The 17,322-nt window shown below is 53.6% G+C and overlaps 4 protein-coding genes across 6 annotated transcripts; all 4 read right to left on the bottom strand.

The window, feature by feature from the left end:
- Positions 1-673: 673 nt before the first annotated feature.
- ABB37_01803 (hypothetical protein) lies at positions 674-2,453 on the bottom strand. 3 transcript variants are annotated; one of them, XM_015798448.1, is made up of 1 exon: positions 674-2,453. In XM_015798448.1, exon 1 carries the CDS (start codon positions 2,294-2,296, stop codon positions 1,082-1,084), a length of 1,215 nt encoding a protein of 404 aa, XP_015663968.1. In that variant the 5' UTR covers positions 2,297-2,453; the 3' UTR covers positions 674-1,081. The 3 variants fall into 3 exon arrangements, with proteins under 3 accessions (XP_015663968.1, XP_015663969.1, XP_015663970.1); XM_015798449.1 differs by having other exon boundaries at positions 674-2,329; XM_015798450.1 differs by having other exon boundaries at positions 674-2,324.
- A 585-nt stretch (positions 2,454-3,038) lies between these two features.
- ABB37_01802 (hypothetical protein) lies at positions 3,039-5,998 on the bottom strand (the record flags this gene model as incomplete). Its single annotated transcript, XM_015798447.1, has 1 exon — positions 3,039-5,998. Exon 1 carries the CDS (start codon positions 5,844-5,846, stop codon positions 3,039-3,041), a length of 2,808 nt encoding a protein of 935 aa, XP_015663967.1. The 5' UTR covers positions 5,847-5,998.
- A 546-nt stretch (positions 5,999-6,544) lies between these two features.
- On the bottom strand, positions 6,545-8,297 carry ABB37_01801 (putative katanin; the record flags this gene model as incomplete). The annotated part of the gene is made up of 1 exon (XM_015798446.1): positions 6,545-8,297. The coding sequence occupies exon 1, from the start codon at positions 8,195-8,197 to the stop codon at positions 6,545-6,547; it is 1,653 nt and encodes a 550-aa protein (XP_015663966.1). The 5' UTR covers positions 8,198-8,297.
- A 6,018-nt stretch (positions 8,298-14,315) lies between these two features.
- ABB37_01800 (hypothetical protein) lies at positions 14,316-16,388 on the bottom strand (the record flags this gene model as incomplete). Its single annotated transcript, XM_015798445.1, has 1 exon — positions 14,316-16,388. One exon carries the CDS (start codon positions 16,386-16,388, stop codon positions 14,316-14,318), a length of 2,073 nt encoding a protein of 690 aa, XP_015663965.1.
- Positions 16,389-17,322: the final 934 nt, after the last annotated feature.

The following is a 17,322-nucleotide window of genomic DNA, read 5'->3' as shown; positions in this document are numbered from 1 at the left end:
TCGCGGGTCTCGATGCGGAAACACTCAACGTGATGGGGGAACGTGTGCCAATCAAACGTCTCGTATCCATCCCTGAGGCTCAGAGAAGGATTCTCCCGCCTGACTCGGAACGTCACAGGCCGAGAATCCGATCCGTTCGGGCCCGTGATCTGCAGAGTCAACTCGCATTCGCCCTGCTCGGGAAGGTTCTCATATAGATCCGTGCAAACCAAGTTCTACTTGGACGGATCGATGGGTATAAGAGCCATATTGAGGGAAACTACCTAAAAGGGTTTTAATATATTCATGGATCTACTAATTTTTTTTATTTTTATTTTTAATAAAACTTATGAAACAACTGGCGATGATTATAAGAAACAACTGGCGATGAATATGTAAAAAACTTGCGAATAAAACTCTGAGAAGGGAGTTTTCAGCGAAAAACCGGAGTTTCTCTCGATGCTGAAAACAACTGTGCCAGGCAAACCAGAATACGGAAGAACCAGGATTCAGGAGGAAGTAGAAGAGGAGAAGATAGTTTAGAGCATTACCCTAAATGACCGAGATCCGCCAATCTCTCCGCTGCCAATCACATTCAACTCATTTTTTCCGTCCCTTCCATTCCCCTCGCAGGCTCACAGCAAACAACAAAAAAAGAGCTGCGCTGAAATAATACTATAAATAAAAAAGACACGTTGCAGAAATAATAATAGCTACTCTGATACTAACGAACAATAACGCGGCGACACTTCACAACACGATCCAGAGAACCGCAGCAAAAGAGAAGGGAGAGCTTGTGACACTGCCGTCAGTCCAGCTGCTCTCTTCCACCGCAATGAAGCGCACTTGTCTTAAAATAAAATGTTTGCCTCGAATATATAACTACTATTACACGACAGTTGTTGTACGTTTTTGATGATGGTTACAGGAAAAATAAAAACAAATATTAAATAAGTCATCCAGACGCCGGGCAAAGAGTGAGAGAGGGCCAAACAAAGGCGGAGCGCGTTCTTTTTCCTCGTCAACAGTCACACATAAATTGGCGACAGCTCCTTATTCCTTTCTCTTTTGACACGGCCAGCATGCCTGCTATGCGTCCATCTCACTTCTCCTTCTTTGCGCTGGATGAGCCGCCGATAATCACCGTCTCGATGCCCATGCCCGAGTCACGCAGACGGTGCACCAGCTCGTCGCCGAAGGCCGCAGAAGGTGTCAGCACGCCACCCTTCAGCTTTTTCTTGCGGGCGAGCGCCAGCACGCTCAGCGCGCTCTCGCCGAGGAAGACGGCTGTGGCGGTGTAGCAGTCCTCCTTTGCCGTCAGCGTCGTCTCCACCTGCTTGCCAGAGATCGTCTGCCCCACAAAGCTGCAGTGGAAGTTCGAGCGGGTCATCGTCAGATCAGCCGGGCCGACGCCCGTACCGGAGAAGTAGCGGCCTACCAACCAGCGGCGCAGCGGGCCAATGGCCAGGACGATGCCCACTACGTAAAACGCCAGCGTAGAGGCCACAACACGCAGGAGGGAACCCTGCGATGCCTGCATGTACACGGCAGAGGAGCGCAGAAGGCTGTTGCTGCGACGCACCGTGCGCTCGTCTCCTGTGGCGCTGATGAGGAAGCCCGTGAAGCGCCCGTTCTCGAACCAGATGCCCCTACGCGCCGGTGTCGCCGTCGGCTGCACGGCGTCCTTCGCCACCAGCGAGAGCGGGCTGTAGTCCTCCTTCGCCATGTTCTCCATCACAGCACAGACCGAGTTGATGGTGCCGTTCGACACGCCGGCGGTGTTCAAGTCAAAATACCCCTTCACCACCTTCAGCGCCTCTCCAGCCTCGCGGTGGACGACGAAGTTGCCGATGTCCGCCGGCACGCAATCGAAGCCGCAGCACGGCACGATGGTGATGTTCTTCTTTGTCGCCTCGTCGTGGTACTTCTCAATCACCTGCCGGACAAATGTAAACTCACCGGTGGAGTCGACGTAGTGGGTGCCGTGGCGCATGCAGGCTTCCACCACAGGCATACCCACCTGCGTAAAGGGCCCGGCACACGCAATGACGCACGTCGCCTTGCCACATACCGCGTCCACGGTGGAGGGGATCGTCGCATCCACCACAAAAGTCGGCACGTCCGTCGCGCCAATTTCTTTTTTGAGGGCGTCGAGCTTTTCCTGGCTGCGGCCGCCGATGCCCCAGTGCCCCTTCAACTCGGGCTTGCGCAGCAGATAGCGGCAGGTGAGGCGCCCAGTGAAGCCCGTGGCGCCGAGCACGACGATGTCCAGCTTGGAAGCCGCAACTGGAGATGCGGATTTTTGTGTCTTCTTCATGTTGGAATGAGGTGGGAAAGTAAAACCTTTGCTGGTGCGATGGGTGTCAACGGAAGAGGTCGTTGCCACGAGGCGAAGAGACGGAAATTATAAAATCGACCGTACAAGGAAGAAACGTTTGCCGGCGCGGGAACCTGAGGCGACGCGTGTGTAACCTAGGTGAGGAGAAAGAGCGCCCACAGGGGGAGGAACACAACCGAGAACAACGGCAGAGCCGAGACACCACAGAAGAGAAAAGGAAGTGAGCGACTCGTAGGCTTCTCCAATCGGGAAATGCGCAGCGTTCGTGTCAGCACCCTAACTGACGCGGCTTAGCAGTTGCCGTCCACGCCTGAAAGTAGGCGAGTATTTTCATTATCACTTTGAGTCTATGTCAGAGAAAGAAAAGACATGTATAAAGAAGAACAGCGCGAGCATCTAGGCAAACAAACGAAAAAAAAAAGATCGTAAAATAATAGAAATAATGGAAAACAGAATCGCCGCATCCAACAACGGTTCTTGCCGTGCCCAAGAGTAAGATCCGCACCTAGCGCGCACACAGGCAAAAGAAAAGCTACACCACCGTCTAGCAGGAAGATATCTCCAGTACGCACGCCAGGTAAACACCAAAGCAGCAGTGCAATCACGTCATTCGTTCTGTTTCGCGAGAGATCGCAGCGCCGGAGAAAGGAAAGAGAGAAAAAAAAAAAAGAGATCTTATGCCTCGGTGTATTAAAAATACCACCAGGCACACGTTACCTTTTCAACGGCTAAACTGCTTGTGGACGCTGCTTTTGAGGGCTTCGAGTTTCTTCTGCTGCTCTTGCAGCTCCGCCTGCACATCCGCCAGCCGACGCTTCTCAGCCGCGATGCTCTGCTGACCGCGCGCCTTGTCTAGCGACTCGCCGTGCACGCGACGCTCGCGCTCCTCTGCCTCGCGACGGGACGAGACGTCGTACATCTCCCGCTTCTCCTTCTCCGCTGCAAGCACACGCTCGCACTGCATCAGCTTCTTCGATGCGTCTCGCGCCTGCCGCTCGGCGGCCGTAAAGACCTCCATTGCAATGTCACGCTGGCGGCCAACCCGGTCGATCACGGCGACTAAAAAATCTACCGCTGGGGCGGGGAGGACTGCGGTGCAGGTCGGGTTGCCCAGCGTCTGCATCACCAGAGCCCTGCGCACATCGTGCATGCTGCCTCCTCTTCCGCCGCTGGTGTTTGTCGAGAGCGCAAAACGCGCGTCGTCGTCGTTGCTCAGCGCGGGCAGCGCCAGAGGCTCCTCCTCAGCGTAGAGCCGCGCGTCCTCGGTCATGTACGTCTGCCGTGCACGGAGCTCCTCCCGAATGCGCTGTTCCAGCTCCGCAATCAGAGCCAGCTCCTCCATTCGCTGCTCGACTGCCACGTACTCGTACCAGTCGCCGACCTGCTCGTAGAAGCACTGCCGCGCGCCTTCTTCAGCCGTCGTGACGCTGCAGAGCTGCACGCGGAGGGCGGCCAGGGCAGCCTCAGCGGCGTAACGGGCCGACAGCAACATCTTCGTGTGCACTTCGGCCCGCGCCGCCATCTCATCCTGCGCCAGCAACGCGCGTCGCTGCGTCTCTGCGTGGAGGAGATCCATCTGGCACCGAAAGTGGAACAGTTCCGCCGTGCGCCTCGCGTCTTCCGCTGCTCGCGTGCGCAGGTGCGTGAACTCCACTTGCTCGTCCTGTGCAATGCGTGTGAGGGCGTCCACCGCCGTCGACAACGCCCTTGTCCGCTCTTGACGGTGCTGCATCAAACGGTCTTCAAGCGCTTTGGTGGTGAACACAAATCTGCTGCACACCGCCTGCCGGCATACGCCCTCTTGCTGCACCACGAAGCTGCGCTGGGCACGCTCGCCCTCGAACAGCGCTGCACGTGCCACACGCTTCTCCTCGCACCACCGCCGGACCCCCTCTTCGTGGGCGGCCATGCTTGAAAGCAGGCGGAAACGCGCCTGACGCTCCTCTTCAGCGACGGCTTCCAGGGCCGCCTGCGCATTGCGGCACAGCTCCTCCCGTGCGTGGTGTTTGGACGTCACCCACTGCGCCACGCCCACCTCGCCTTGCGCCAGTGCGTCTCGCAGCTCAGCGCGAGCGGCCGCCTCCGCCGCAGCGACGGTCGTTTCCCTCTCCAACACGCATTGGTGCAGCAGCGCAGCTCGGACCGCCGCCTTCGTCTCCCGCCACGCCAGCCGCCCCGCGGCGTCGGTGCGTTGCTCTTGCACAAGCGCCTCAAAGGCGGTGTGCTCTTCGTGCTGAATTGTGCGAAGCGCGTCGAGCGCGAAGAGCAGCGCGGAGTGCCGACGGTCCGCCTTCTGCGCCTCCGCCTCGCGCACGTCATCCTCGTCCGCTTTCATGTCGAGAAAAATGACGTGGTAGCCGCCCTCCGCCTCCTCGCGAATGCCCTGCCGCAGCGATGCCTCGGACTTGAAGAAGGTGGCGCGCTGCCGCGCGAAGATGCGGTGGCACTCTACCAGGTATTCCGCCTCCTCGGTCATCTCCTCCCGCAGGCGCACACGCGTGGCTGCCTCCTCGGCGGCGAGGTCGCGCTTCCCTTGCTCTGCAGCGCGCAGGAACACACACCGCTGCTGCACGTGCTGACCAACCAACTCCCGATGCGACGCGGCTGCTGCGGCGAGGTTCTCTACCGCGGTGTACCACTCGCGACAGATTCCCTCACGGCTCTCCAGGAAGCTGTCGTGGAAACGAAGACGCGCCATGCCGTTTTCAGCAATGAGGCTGCGGCTCTCGACCTCGGTCGCCTGCAGTCGGTGCCACTGCGACGATTCGTTGTAGCGCAGGGCCTCGCGTGTGGTGGCCTCGCGTTGAAGGAGGTGCACCGCCTGTGCTGCGTGCGTGCAGCGCCACACGAAGTTCGCAAATTGCTCTCGCTCGCGGGCGACGGTTGTCTGGCGCGCGGCGGCCTCGCTGGATTGTAAGGCAAGCAGAACGGTGTGCTGATCAGCCGCAGAGACGAACGCACTTCGCACGGCTTGCTCCGACCTACACAACTGCTGTCGATAGAGGGCCTCTTGCAAGATCACGCGCACTAGATGGCGTTCAATCAACTCCGTCGTGCGCAGCCCTTCCAGCCAGGCATCGCCCCTACTAACGAGCCGCTGTCGCTGTCGGGTTTCCTCGCTGAGCAGCTCGTCGGTGATGCGGGTCAACTTCGCGCGTTCGAAAGGTGTGTTCAGGCGGAGAGAGTCCAGCTTCTGCCGCGTTGCTTCAGGATCGACCTTCACGCTGCACGCCTCACATCCGAGCCGGCCACACACAATGCAGCGGCTGCACGAAGGAATTTGCCAGTTCGCAGGCGGCGGCGTTGACGTGTTGGAGCCCCGCTCGCGCATGGACAGCGCAGGTGGGGAGACGGTGGGCGAGAGAGACGGCACGTTTTCTGTTGCCTCGATGCGGGGCCGCGAGGAGGGCCGGGTGCTGCTGGAGGCACTCCCGCAGGACAGCCCCGCTGCTACTACTCCCGCCCCTCCTGCTGATGGGGCACGGGGGCGCCGGCGCAGCCGATACTTGTCGTTTGGGAGTTGAGACATTCTATATATAGTTTCTTTCGGCCTCTACTTCAGGCCGCCAATTCGTTTTCCCTTTTTTCTGAAGGTGGCGGGATGGTGAAAAGAAGAGGCGAGAGAAGACAGAGAAAACTGTGTTGCGACCACCGCCACTCCTCGTTTGGGTTTCTGGTGCTGTGTACTCCGCCGTGAAGCGGGTGATGAGGCAAATCGGGAGAAAGGAGAAGACGACGAGATGAGAGAGAATAGAGGAGACGAACGATTGGTAAGCACGTAAACGACGCACACGCGAAGTCATAGAGCTGTGGGCGCACAACAGCATTGTCTGCTTGCGAATGTGGTGTATGCAAAAAAAAAAAGAGGAAGGAAATCGAGAGAGGAACAGAATTCTTTGTGACGCCTGTGGTTTACTTGTGAGACGCGAGAGAAAAGGAGCTTCCACAACCCCCTTCCCAGCAACACACACATATTTGTTTGTTTCAATGTATGGACGTTAATGGTGAAGTTCGATCTGTCTACAAAAAGTACACGCGTGAAGCAAGGAAAACAAATGGTGTCTGAAAATACGACAAAAGAAAACCAATTCTAAGGTGTATAAACGGTGTGGCACACTGAAAAAACAACAACATAATAGATATCGAGAACGGGCAGTCCCTCTTCCTCATTCTTGCTCCGTGGTGAAAGCGCGCTAAACAGCAGTAGCGTTGAGGAGGCGCTGCGAGTCACATATTCATCTCGAACTTCTGCTTCCATTGCTCGAACTTCTTGATGTTCTCCGCGTTGACGCTGCTCGGCACTTTGCGCAGAGCGGAGAGGAAGTCGTTCATCGTGATGGGCTGCTCCGCCACCTGCCGTCCAATCTCCGCCGCGTTCTCCTTCAGCGACTGCTTATCCGCCTCTTTCATAAACCGCCGCATCGTCATCATGGCGGCGTCGCGCACCAGGTTGGTGATGTCCGCACCGCTGTAGTGATGGCCATCGAGCATCTGCGACAGCTTGCCGAAGTCAACGTCGCTGCTCAGCTTGATGGACATGGTGTTGATGCGGAACAGCTCAATGCGGTCCGCCACATCCGGCAGCGGAATGTAGATCCGCTTCTCCAGCCGTCGTCGCATCGCCTCATCGATGTCCCACGGGTGGTTCGTGGCGCCGAGCACCATCACTATTTGGCCCGCATCGACGCCGACGCCGTCCATTTGCGCCAGCAGGGTGCCCTTTGCCCGCCGCGAGGCTTCATGCTCGTCGCCGCCGCCCCGCTGCCCGCACAGGGAGTCGATCTCGTCTATGAAGATGGTGCTCGGGGCATAGTAGCGAGCCATCTCAAAGAGGACGCGGATGAGCTTCTCACTGTCGCCGCGCCACTTACTCGTGAGGGTGGCGGGCGAGATGTTGAAGAAGGTCGTGTTGCACTCCGAGGCGACCGCCTTGGCCAGCATCGTCTTGCCCGTTCCAGGCGGGCCGTACAGCAGCACGCCTTTCCAGGGACGTCGAATGCCTTGGTAGTAATCCGGCATGAGCACCGGGTACACCACCGCCTCCTCCAGCAGGCGTTTCGCTTCATCGAGGCCGGCGATGTCGTCCCACGTCACGGGCAGTTTGCCCACGTGCATATCACCCTCGATGAGCTGCACGAGCTCCTCCTCGCCGGGGCGTCCGGTAAAGCGGGGAATTGTTTGCTTACCCTTCAGCTTCCCTTTTCCCCCAAGCCCATTCGGCAGCGAGGACGTGGGCGCGGGGGCCCGCCGCCCCACCGGTCCGCCACCGCCGTGGTAGTTGTGGGAGCGGGTCGCAGAGGAGGTGCGCGCTGCGCTGCAGCCGTTGACGGGGGAGGCGTGACCGGTCGACGACGACACCGCTGGCGAGGAGGCTCCGCTGCGGCCGTGGGGACGACCGGTGGGCTGCTGCTGCACCGGCGGACCTTCCGGTGGCCCAAAGCGGTCCTTGTCGCCGTACAGCCGTGCGTTTTGCACGCTGACGTGCGACACGACGGTGGTGGTGGTGGCGCCTCCGCCAAGGCGTGGCTTTTTGGCCACCGCCGCTGCTCGCCGCGTCGGCAGCGGACGGTCGACACTGCCGTCGGGGCCACCACTGCTGTCGTGGTCTACGGTGTCATTCCGCCGGGCCACGACGGGGCCGTAGAAGAGGTTCAGCTCCGATTGTATGTCGCGGACCGCCTGCACTTCCTCCTCAAGCTGGGTTTGCAGGCCGACCCATTGACCGCGCAGCACGGCATCGTCGAGGCCGTGCGTGTACGCGTCGATTTCCTTGTGGACGCTGCCATAGTACTTGAGAGCGGTGTCGTAGTCGCAGTAGAGGGCGTAGTTGCGGGCCGCGTTGATTGCCTTCGCAACTTCCGTCGCGACCGACGCAGGCATGAAAACAGTAAAAAGAAAGAAAAATAGTCGTATGGTCGCGTCAACGGCTGAGATCAAACTGTGTGAAGAAGCAAGAGAGGTGTAAATTTGCTGTGAAACTGAAAAACCGAAAGAGAGAAGGGGGGGGGGAGGGGGAACGACAAAAGGAGCAGTGAGGCACCGAAAGAATGCTCAGGACATACACGTGGAGGCTTTAGAAGCATTCAGAGAACCGTGATCGCCGTGGTGACCGATCCCTTCTGCAGCAGTAAGTTGCGTCAATCCAGTGGCTGGGTTGGCGCTTGCCTCAGTTCTTCGTTTGTTTCTTGCCGCTTAGCGGAGCCATCGCACTGGTAATCAGCAAAACACGGTATCTTTTTCCGCTAACAATCACACAAACAAACACTGACCGTCACAACGTGTACTTCGCACATCTTTGAAGGTCAAAAAGGGCAAAAACGTAAAAGAAAAAAAACTTCTTTGGTCTTCGCGGTCGCAATGCATTTCGAGGAAGAGAGAGAACGAAAAAAGCCCTGCGGCCTCGTGTTTCTCGCGTTATGTCTATGCTGTAGTCACGCCTTCCTACTCCTCTTTTAACCAAGAAGAAAACACCAATGACAAAACAGAAACGTAAACTAGGGAAAAAATATTCTCCACGTTTTTTTTTTTAAGAGACCGTCCAACATAACGATAGGCATGCGGTGATTCAACAGAAGATAAAAGGAATACTATATGCTTCTGCTCATTAAATGTTCCACGTTAATCGCGCTTATTTAAGGGAAGTGAAAAGAAATCATATATAGGATGCTCTCGCTTTCTTGTGCTATTCGTACGTATGAAATTTCGATCAGCCGCGGCGTAGAGTGCATGTTGTAAAAAGAAAAAAAGAAAGCAACGGATACAAAAAGAGAGTTTAGCGTTCGTCGTTCAATTTACGGGAAGGAGAACTTCCGTCGATGAGAGCAGCGATGTCGTTTGTGTTAATACATATATCGTTACATTTACTACCTCTTCTTTCGCATTACACAGATATTTATCATCTGCGAAGGGGGTGGGTGGGGGGAACAAGAGGATTAATTGAAAATGCAATGTCATAGCAGTGCTTTTTTATATTTGAAAGGGAGAAAAAAACCGACAGGCCGCTTGCGTTCGCGCGGGAGCAGCAGTACGAGAAAACATACTGTGGCACAATACTAAAGTACCTACCGTCATACATCTCCTTTGGACTTAGGTGAAATGCTCACAAGTATACATGTATATGATCTGCCACAGAGGTGGTCCGTAACCGGAGAATTCAGAAAAGAATGTCGAAAAACTTTTGGTGGTGCCAACAACTACAAACGAAGGATGCAATAGAGAAGAAGAAAGCTAAAAGTATTTGTGATCTACGGAGAAACTGGAAGAAGCTAAGTAGCAAAAAAAAAAAACACGGCAAAGTTGACTGATCTAAAAAAGCAGCAAACTATGAAGCGAGACCAAGAAACAAACAAATGTCAAAAACAAATCGCTTAAGATCAAAAGGACGCTTCCTTTGAGGAGAAAAGCAGAGGGGGTGATCCACCATTTGAAAAAGCAGCCGAGAAGGTTGCTTTTCAGCAACACAGCACATCGGAAAAACACACAAACACACGGGTTACCAACACATGGCAGTAAAACGTAGAAGCAGAGGTGAAGATGGGCTTCAGACACGACGTCACTCTATCGTAGAAAAGACTGAAACTCGTTGCTGCTGATAGAGTGCCCGCTTACTACAACGAATTTTCCCCTTCTTCATTCACTCGTGTTTTAACTGCTTTAAGGAGAGAAGACGAAAAGAATCTGCGAAGACGATGGGCTTAAGGAGAGGGAAAAGGGGAGGGGAGAACACTTAACAAAAAAACATATGAAGCAAAGTAGATGGAAAGATCCACAAACGAAGGACTTTAGAACAATAACAGTTACGGGGTTTTTTTTTGACAGACTTGACGATGTGGAAACGAGTGACGTTACACAGAAGACGAGGAAGAACCTCCTGTGTAGGCGGGCTGTGCACCTGACAGACATCGTTTAAACTGTACGAGGACAAACAAGAACGAGAAAGAAAGGAAAATAAAACGTGGCGACGGGGAATGTAAAAATAAAAAGGCGAAAACAGAAGAATGGCGGACTCAATTAACAAGAAATAGAAGAAAACAGAATACAAAAACTAAGAGTTAAACGGCTCTTACCAGAGCGCCTGCGTCAACCACTGTTCCATGCCGTAACCGTTTGACGCGCTCTCACACACACACGCACGCGCACAGACCACACCGCGGCGCATTTGTGCGTCGGACGCTGCAACCCGGCGTGCTTCGGTAGCGGCAAAGAGAAAAGAAAACGTTCAGATTAAACAATCAAAAAAAAAGGAAGGAGAAATGAGAAATGAATAGAGCGAAGGAAAACATCGAAGTGAAGTAAAGGTGAGACAGCTGTACGCGTGTACTCCCCCCTCCCCCACACACCCACACCCACACCCACAAATGAGAAAGCAATCATAACAAAAATCTCAATGTTTTTTGGGGTGTTCCTCCTCCTTAAGTGCAGCAATTCTTTGAGGAGTGATATGTGTTGATGATGCACCACCGCTGCCCTTTTACGCTTGACGTTTACCATTCTGGACAGTCAAACATGTGGAAATCAAAAAAAAAAAAACATAATAAATCGATTCCGCAACACGGTGACTACAACTCTCCTACAAGGCTGTCGAAAATAGTGTGTGCGTGTGTGCGGTCGTGGTAACCCACGGTGCAGCTGTGTTCACATGACATGGAGAACCCTTCCGTCTCCCTTTTCGTAGAGTTCGGATTTCTGAAAACAAAACCAAATAGGAAGGAGAGAAAAGGGTGAGCCGGGATGAGACGCAGGCCCCGCGCAAGTTGCTGGCTTCTAACCCCGCCGAGAGTGCGAAAAAAGGAAAAGGAAAAAGAAAAAACCGGTGTGTTGGGACAAAAGACCTGGCAGGAAAAAACACACAAAAAAAAAGATCACTCCGTTCGAATCTGATGAAGCTACCTGTGAAACCACCATGACAACAGCAAACGCCGATACTCCTTCCTCTGAGAGAGAGAGAGAAAAAGAGAAAAGGAGTGCACGAGGAAGAAGACGTTACGTACGGCAATATAACAAAGAAGAACACAAAAAACGTTGGAATGGAAACGATGGAGAAACGAGACAGATCACAAAGCGGAGAGCATTAAAAAAAGAAGACCGGAAGTAAAGAAAAGGACCGCTCCTGACGGAAAAAGGCGGCCAGAAACGTTGAAAGAAATAATATTAATAGACGGACACTGGGGTTGAGAAACGAAGAACTGAAAACGTCGGAGAGCAAACACAGAAAGGTGAAAATAGTGTTACGTGGAGGAAAGTAGCACGATGTTGCTGCAGATGCATTCTTTAAATGCACGTCAGCAATACCAGAAAATTTTCCCTCCTCACTTTTGTCGAGCGGCGGTTTCCGTTCTCTTCGCTGTCTTGTCGGGACGGCAAGTACGAAACTATTCTCTTTTGAGCAAGGGCGACACTCTCAGCAGCAAAGCACGACCAAGTCGACGTTGCCCCCTTTTTGTTTCTCGCCTGCGCTTGCCGCAGATGAGACGTAGCTCAGTATTCGTGGAGAACGTCTCTTCGGTCTTCCTCGCGTCTTGACTGAAGATGAACGGAGCAGAGGAACCGGAAAGAGAGGTACACCGCAGAACTGGCCTCGATGGGCGACTTGAAGAATAGAAAACGTCACAAAGAAAGGAAGAGCTTTTGCTGGTCTCCATGCGAGTCCTCCGACATGGATAACAAGCAAACAAAAAGATATACAATTGAAAGAAAAACACGTCAAAAACTTCCTCCGGAACACTGCATGGCAAAGAGGAAGATGACAATACAGTACAGACGTTAGCGGGCTTTTTTTTTTAGCTGGCTCGCTTTCGATGCATCGCGAATCGAAAAAAAAATTCATTTAAAAACACAGCACACGCGAAACGAGAGGAAAGGAGTTGGCACAAGAGGCGCCTCATTAATTATTTGTGGAATGCTCCACATGTCACAGAAGTCCATGCACACGTGGGCAGAGGTCACGCGTCAATGGAATGGGAATGAGGGAGGAAGGCACGGTAAAACAACACCACTGCCGTTTTTACCTTCATGGTTCACAGACACACACTCGCACACGCGCAAAAGCTTCCCACCGCAACTCCCTCGTTTTCTCGCCGTGTGAAGACCATAAAAGAGGAAAATAACACACGAATAAACGGTTGAGGAGAAACGGGCGTTTAAAGAAAGAGAGAAAAAAGATTATTATGCTTTTCAAACAAACACACGTGCAAAGGCGTATGTGTATTGGTAATCGGACCCCCCTACACACACACACACACACACAAGGGAAGGAAGTCCCGGTGTATCCGCAAACTGAATGCTCACACACGCAAAAACACATACACACGACCTGCAGAAAAAGCCGTAAGAATGACAAAGATAACGGGTGTCACGGATGAAAGAAGCAAAGGCACAACAAAAGGCAGGGAAAAGCATTTTTTGCACGGTGATGTATCACACCATAATCCATGCTTTCGCGGCGGGAGCTGACGTTTCCTGTTAAGAAACAGGTTAAGGCGTCCGTAGTACAAAAGAAAAGAAAAAGAAAGGTAGTAATATGGGAGCAGAAAATGCCATGTAGCAAATACATACAAGCAAAGTTTACCACAACACCCGCGCGTGTTCTCTGGGCACATTCCACTGTCAGAGGGGGTTTGCTGAAGGCGTTTTCATGCGTCGCGCTCGCCACCAACACCTCCCTTTGCCCTTTTCCCGGCTCCTCCTCTGGCGCGGCTTTTTTTTTATGTCTACGATGCAACTCTGTTTTGAGAACCAGCAATTCGAGCACGGCGTGCCCAATTGAACAAGGAGAGCCTTTTCTGTCGTCCGTACGGCACTGATGAAAGAAGGGAAGAAGAAAAGCAACGAAGAAAGATGACGTCGGGTGCAGTGAATGCGTGCAGTTGTACGTCGAACTCAAGAAAGGCGATGACAACACCAACAAAATGAGTATGATGCACACGACGCCTTCACGAACAACAGCAAAGAAAAAAAAAACAAAGCAAAAACACTGAAAAGAGGGATGCTCCGGTAAGAACTAAGGACCCGCAACAGCAAAACACGCAATTAACAACACGGTACGTAGGCCTATCCACACGTAAGTACATCTATAGAGCCCCCAAAGCAGAAGGCAGCATACGCAGGTACATCTGTGAAGAAAAACGCCGAAGTGGAGAGGAGGGAAGGGGGCGGGCGGATGACAAAAGGAGACACTCTAGAGAGCGGGGTACGTGAAATTCTTAAGAAACACAGGGGAGACAAATCGGGGGGGGGGACCTTACTTCCGCGAAAGACTCGATAGGAAACCGCAAGCTCAAGACATCCCGCTATTAGCGCCTTTAATGCTCTACAAGGAGATAGGCAGGGAGGAAGAAGAAGACAACTTTCAACGGTAGCGCTCCATGGGAGTGCTGCATATCGTGAATCGCGCCCGCGCATCGTTTGCAGAGCCACCAACGGGACACAACTGTGCCGCCCGTTTAGCACACGAAGCTGAGAAGCGGGACGGGTGCAATCGGATGTGAATAAGCCAGCAGGAGATGAAACTTCACAATCGCGGGTAAAAACACGTTTAGAAAAACGACAACTACCCTGGAGTACAAATTGAATTGAATTCGCTCAGCTTCTTGAGCCCAGCTGCGGTTCCTCCTGCGCCCTTTTTGCCTTCCTTGTGCGCGCAGCTTTAACTTGAGGGAAAGCAGCGTTTGTCTTTGCTGGCTGCTCTTGTCACGACTCCAGTTTCTGCAGAGCGCCAACTCCTCACCGCCTCCTTTCCTCTTTCTCTTTTAGCTGCTCCCCCCACCCCTTGTCCTCCATCCCACTTCGCGTCTTTTAGCATCGTGCCAACATCAAGCACGCAACAGTTCCGTACGATTTCCCCTTTCGGTCCCACCGGTAAAGCACTTCTGTTCGTATCACCCACCCACATATATATATATTCGTTTTATTTGATTTACTCTGTTTTGCATTATTATTATTGCTTACCATGTTAAATGCCTCTATGACTATTAGATCTGTGAGATGCTCCCACTACCTTTCAGCTTGCCCGGCCGAACCGTCGGCGGCGCTCCACGCACAGAGCAATGTGCAGCTGCTCCTCCTCCTGCGGGAACGCCGTTTCGCAATACGGACATTGAACAAAACCGAAGTGCTCGTGCAGCTGTGCCACGGTGAACTTCGCATGGTAGGTCACCATTGGATAGCTGGTCGGCAGCGTGACCAACGCACTCTGTTTGCTCTCATTCGTGGGGTTGGCTGACTCGTGCTTGATGCCGTGCCCGGACGTCAGTAAGTGGGCGATGAAGTCACCGTAGTGCAGAAACACCTCGTAACAGCCTTTGTGCTGCGCTGGGCACTGGTAAACCATCAGCGTGCGTGGCGCATTCGTGAACTTCTCGGGTTGCGGATCGAGCGAGCCGCCGTAACACGCCGCGTTGACATCCACGAGCACCTCAAGCGTTTCTGGCGATGCAGGAAAGCCGATGATGTCGCCGTGGCGGTGCAGGTGGTCGATGTGCGCGGCGAGAGAGGTGCACCGAACGGCAGCAGGCGTAGAGGCGCTGGCAAACATGTGCCCCTCTGGTGGTAGTTGAGGGTTGTATAGCCGCTGGTGCTGCTGCTGTGCGCGCGAAGCGCTACTTCTCTCACTGGCCGAGTAATTCAGCAGCTCCGGCAGAAACGTGCCGCACTCGGTGCAGTATGTGCGGCAGTGCCCTGTGGCGTGGATGTGTTGGACAATGCGGTCCCACGAGGAAAACAAAAACAGACACTCTCGACACTGATACAGCACACTGTAGGACGGCTTCCGCGCTGCGGAGGCGGAGGTGGATGCGCTGGCGCTCGCGCTCCGACTGTCCAGTGGCAGATTAGCTAGCGCGTGCGCCTCGCTGATGAGGGGGACCTCGTCGTCCGACATGGGCGGGAGCAGCGGACGGAACTGCAGAAAAGCAGTTCCAGAGAAGTTGCGCGCCTCCACCAGGTGTGCCATCGCCGCCATGTCGTCAAGGCCGTACACCGGCGTGTGCGCCCCCTTTTCCTCTAGCGGGCGGCCGTGCCTCGCCATCTCCACCGCGGCCGCCGCGATGGGGTTCGCCGGCATGGAGAGGGGTACCACGGCGGGGTTCGACTTGGCGCCGTCCTTACCGTCCTTGCTGCACCAGCACGGTTCCCGCAAGTGCGCAATGAGCTCCGCAAAGGTGCCGCTCTTATTACAGCAGCGGCACACGGCGCAGTCGCTGATGCACGTGACGTGGTGCACGCGGAGCAAGTGCTCGGCGAGGTACAAGGGATGGAGAAACGACACCCCGCACACGCACTTGTACTGCAGCGTGGACAGTCCTGTGAAGAGGTTCGCGCCGTTGTACACGGTCTGCGCCGCTTGAATGTCGCACTGGTAGTCGCGACGTGTGTAGAAGACGCCGTAGAAGCCGCGGTGGTCGTCTTTGAGCTCGTGCTGCGATGGTCGCAGAGGGCCGAAGCACTTCAGGCGCTGGTTGCACTGCACGCACACAGGAAGGGTGTGTCCGCTCTGCTCGATGTGCTTCGTCACCTGCGTCCAGGTAGGGCAGTAGTTGAGGCAGTCCATACAGCGAAACGGCACTGTGATCACCGCAGGCGTAGAGACATCGTTGGCGGAGGCGAGGGTCAAGCTCGCACTCGCATTGCGGCTCTGCACATCCGAGGCGACGTCGATGTGCAGTCCGTAGTCCCGCGGGTCTCCTTGCAGGATGAAGTCTGCCTTTTCGAAGGAGTGGAAGTTTGGCACGTCCGTCAGGTGCGGGTGCCCGCTGACGGCGATGGAGGTTAACGGCTCTGCCGTGCTGAAGGCAGAAATGTCCGGCAGCGCCATCGGTGAAGGCTCCTCCGTCGATAACGGCGACATTGACTCGACGGTACTGAAAAGTTCAGCGGCAGAGCGCTCGCGACGACGGTCGATCAGCTTCTGCAAACCTGCTTGAAACGCGCGGGGCACGATGTACGTATCGCACTTTGGGCACTTTCGTGCGCCGTGTCGCGTGGTGAAGATGTGCCGGCACATCTCATTGACGCTGCCGCACTTAAAATCGCAGTCGACGCACCCGAGTGGGGTGTTTTGTTTTCTGCTCTCCATCGTGGAAAACAAAAGGAGAAGAGAGAAATAGCTAAGACACACAAAACAAACAATCTATCTATAATGGTATATAAATGTATCGGTAATGGCGATGAAATACACACGAAACTGCGTGGCGCAAGGTACCGGCTACTCGTAAAGGCTCAACACCTGCGTGATGTGCTACGTATCGTTACGGATAATGTATATATATATATATATAATTTTTTTTTTAGATCTGTACGGATTAGAGAAAAAAAAAAACACAGCGAAAGAAAAAGCCAGCAACTCAATGACAATGATAAAAGAAAAAACAAAAGAGGAAAATAGAATCATAAGAAATTACCAGAGCAGCGAGCACAGTGAATCTGCAGGTGTCCTTTTTAAAGCTCGTTGATTTCTTCCTTCTTTTCTTTCTTACACGGGAAAAATACGGGGGGGAATATGACACAACAAATCAACCAAAATAAGAAGAAGAAACACACACGCGATATCACAATTGTAAGCAAAGCAGAAAAATATGTATATATATATATATATATATGTTCGCGTTGCCTTCTTTTCTTTTTTTAATTTTTTGAGCTAATATATTTATGGGAGTCTGAAAGTGTGGTTCGACGTGCGTGACACGAAGCCCCGGCAACAACAACAGCGACAAAAAGAAGAAAAACAACAGAGAACTGAACAAGGCTTGAGATATTTGTTGATGCCTCGCAGGCAAACACACTGGGAGAGCCGTGGCAATTGTTTTCCTTTCACGTTTTTGTATAGGAGGAAGAAGAGAAAAATGAATGCCAAAAAAGAGAAAGGGGCACAGCAAGAAGAGAGTCGAAAGGCGCCCGCAACTCCGGGAACACGTTACACTGCACGGATGGGAGCGATAGCAAGTCGTTGAGAAGAGCACCTACTCTGCATACAGTGTTCTCGATGTCACAGTGGAAGTGCGTAGCTACCT

The sequence above is a fragment of the Leptomonas pyrrhocoris genome (assembly GCF_001293395.1).
Source record: "Leptomonas pyrrhocoris isolate H10 chromosome Unknown, whole genome shotgun sequence".
Classification (NCBI taxonomy): Eukaryota; Euglenozoa; class Kinetoplastea; order Trypanosomatida; family Trypanosomatidae; genus Leptomonas; species Leptomonas pyrrhocoris.
This window is presented reverse-complemented; position numbering and strand designations above follow the sequence as displayed.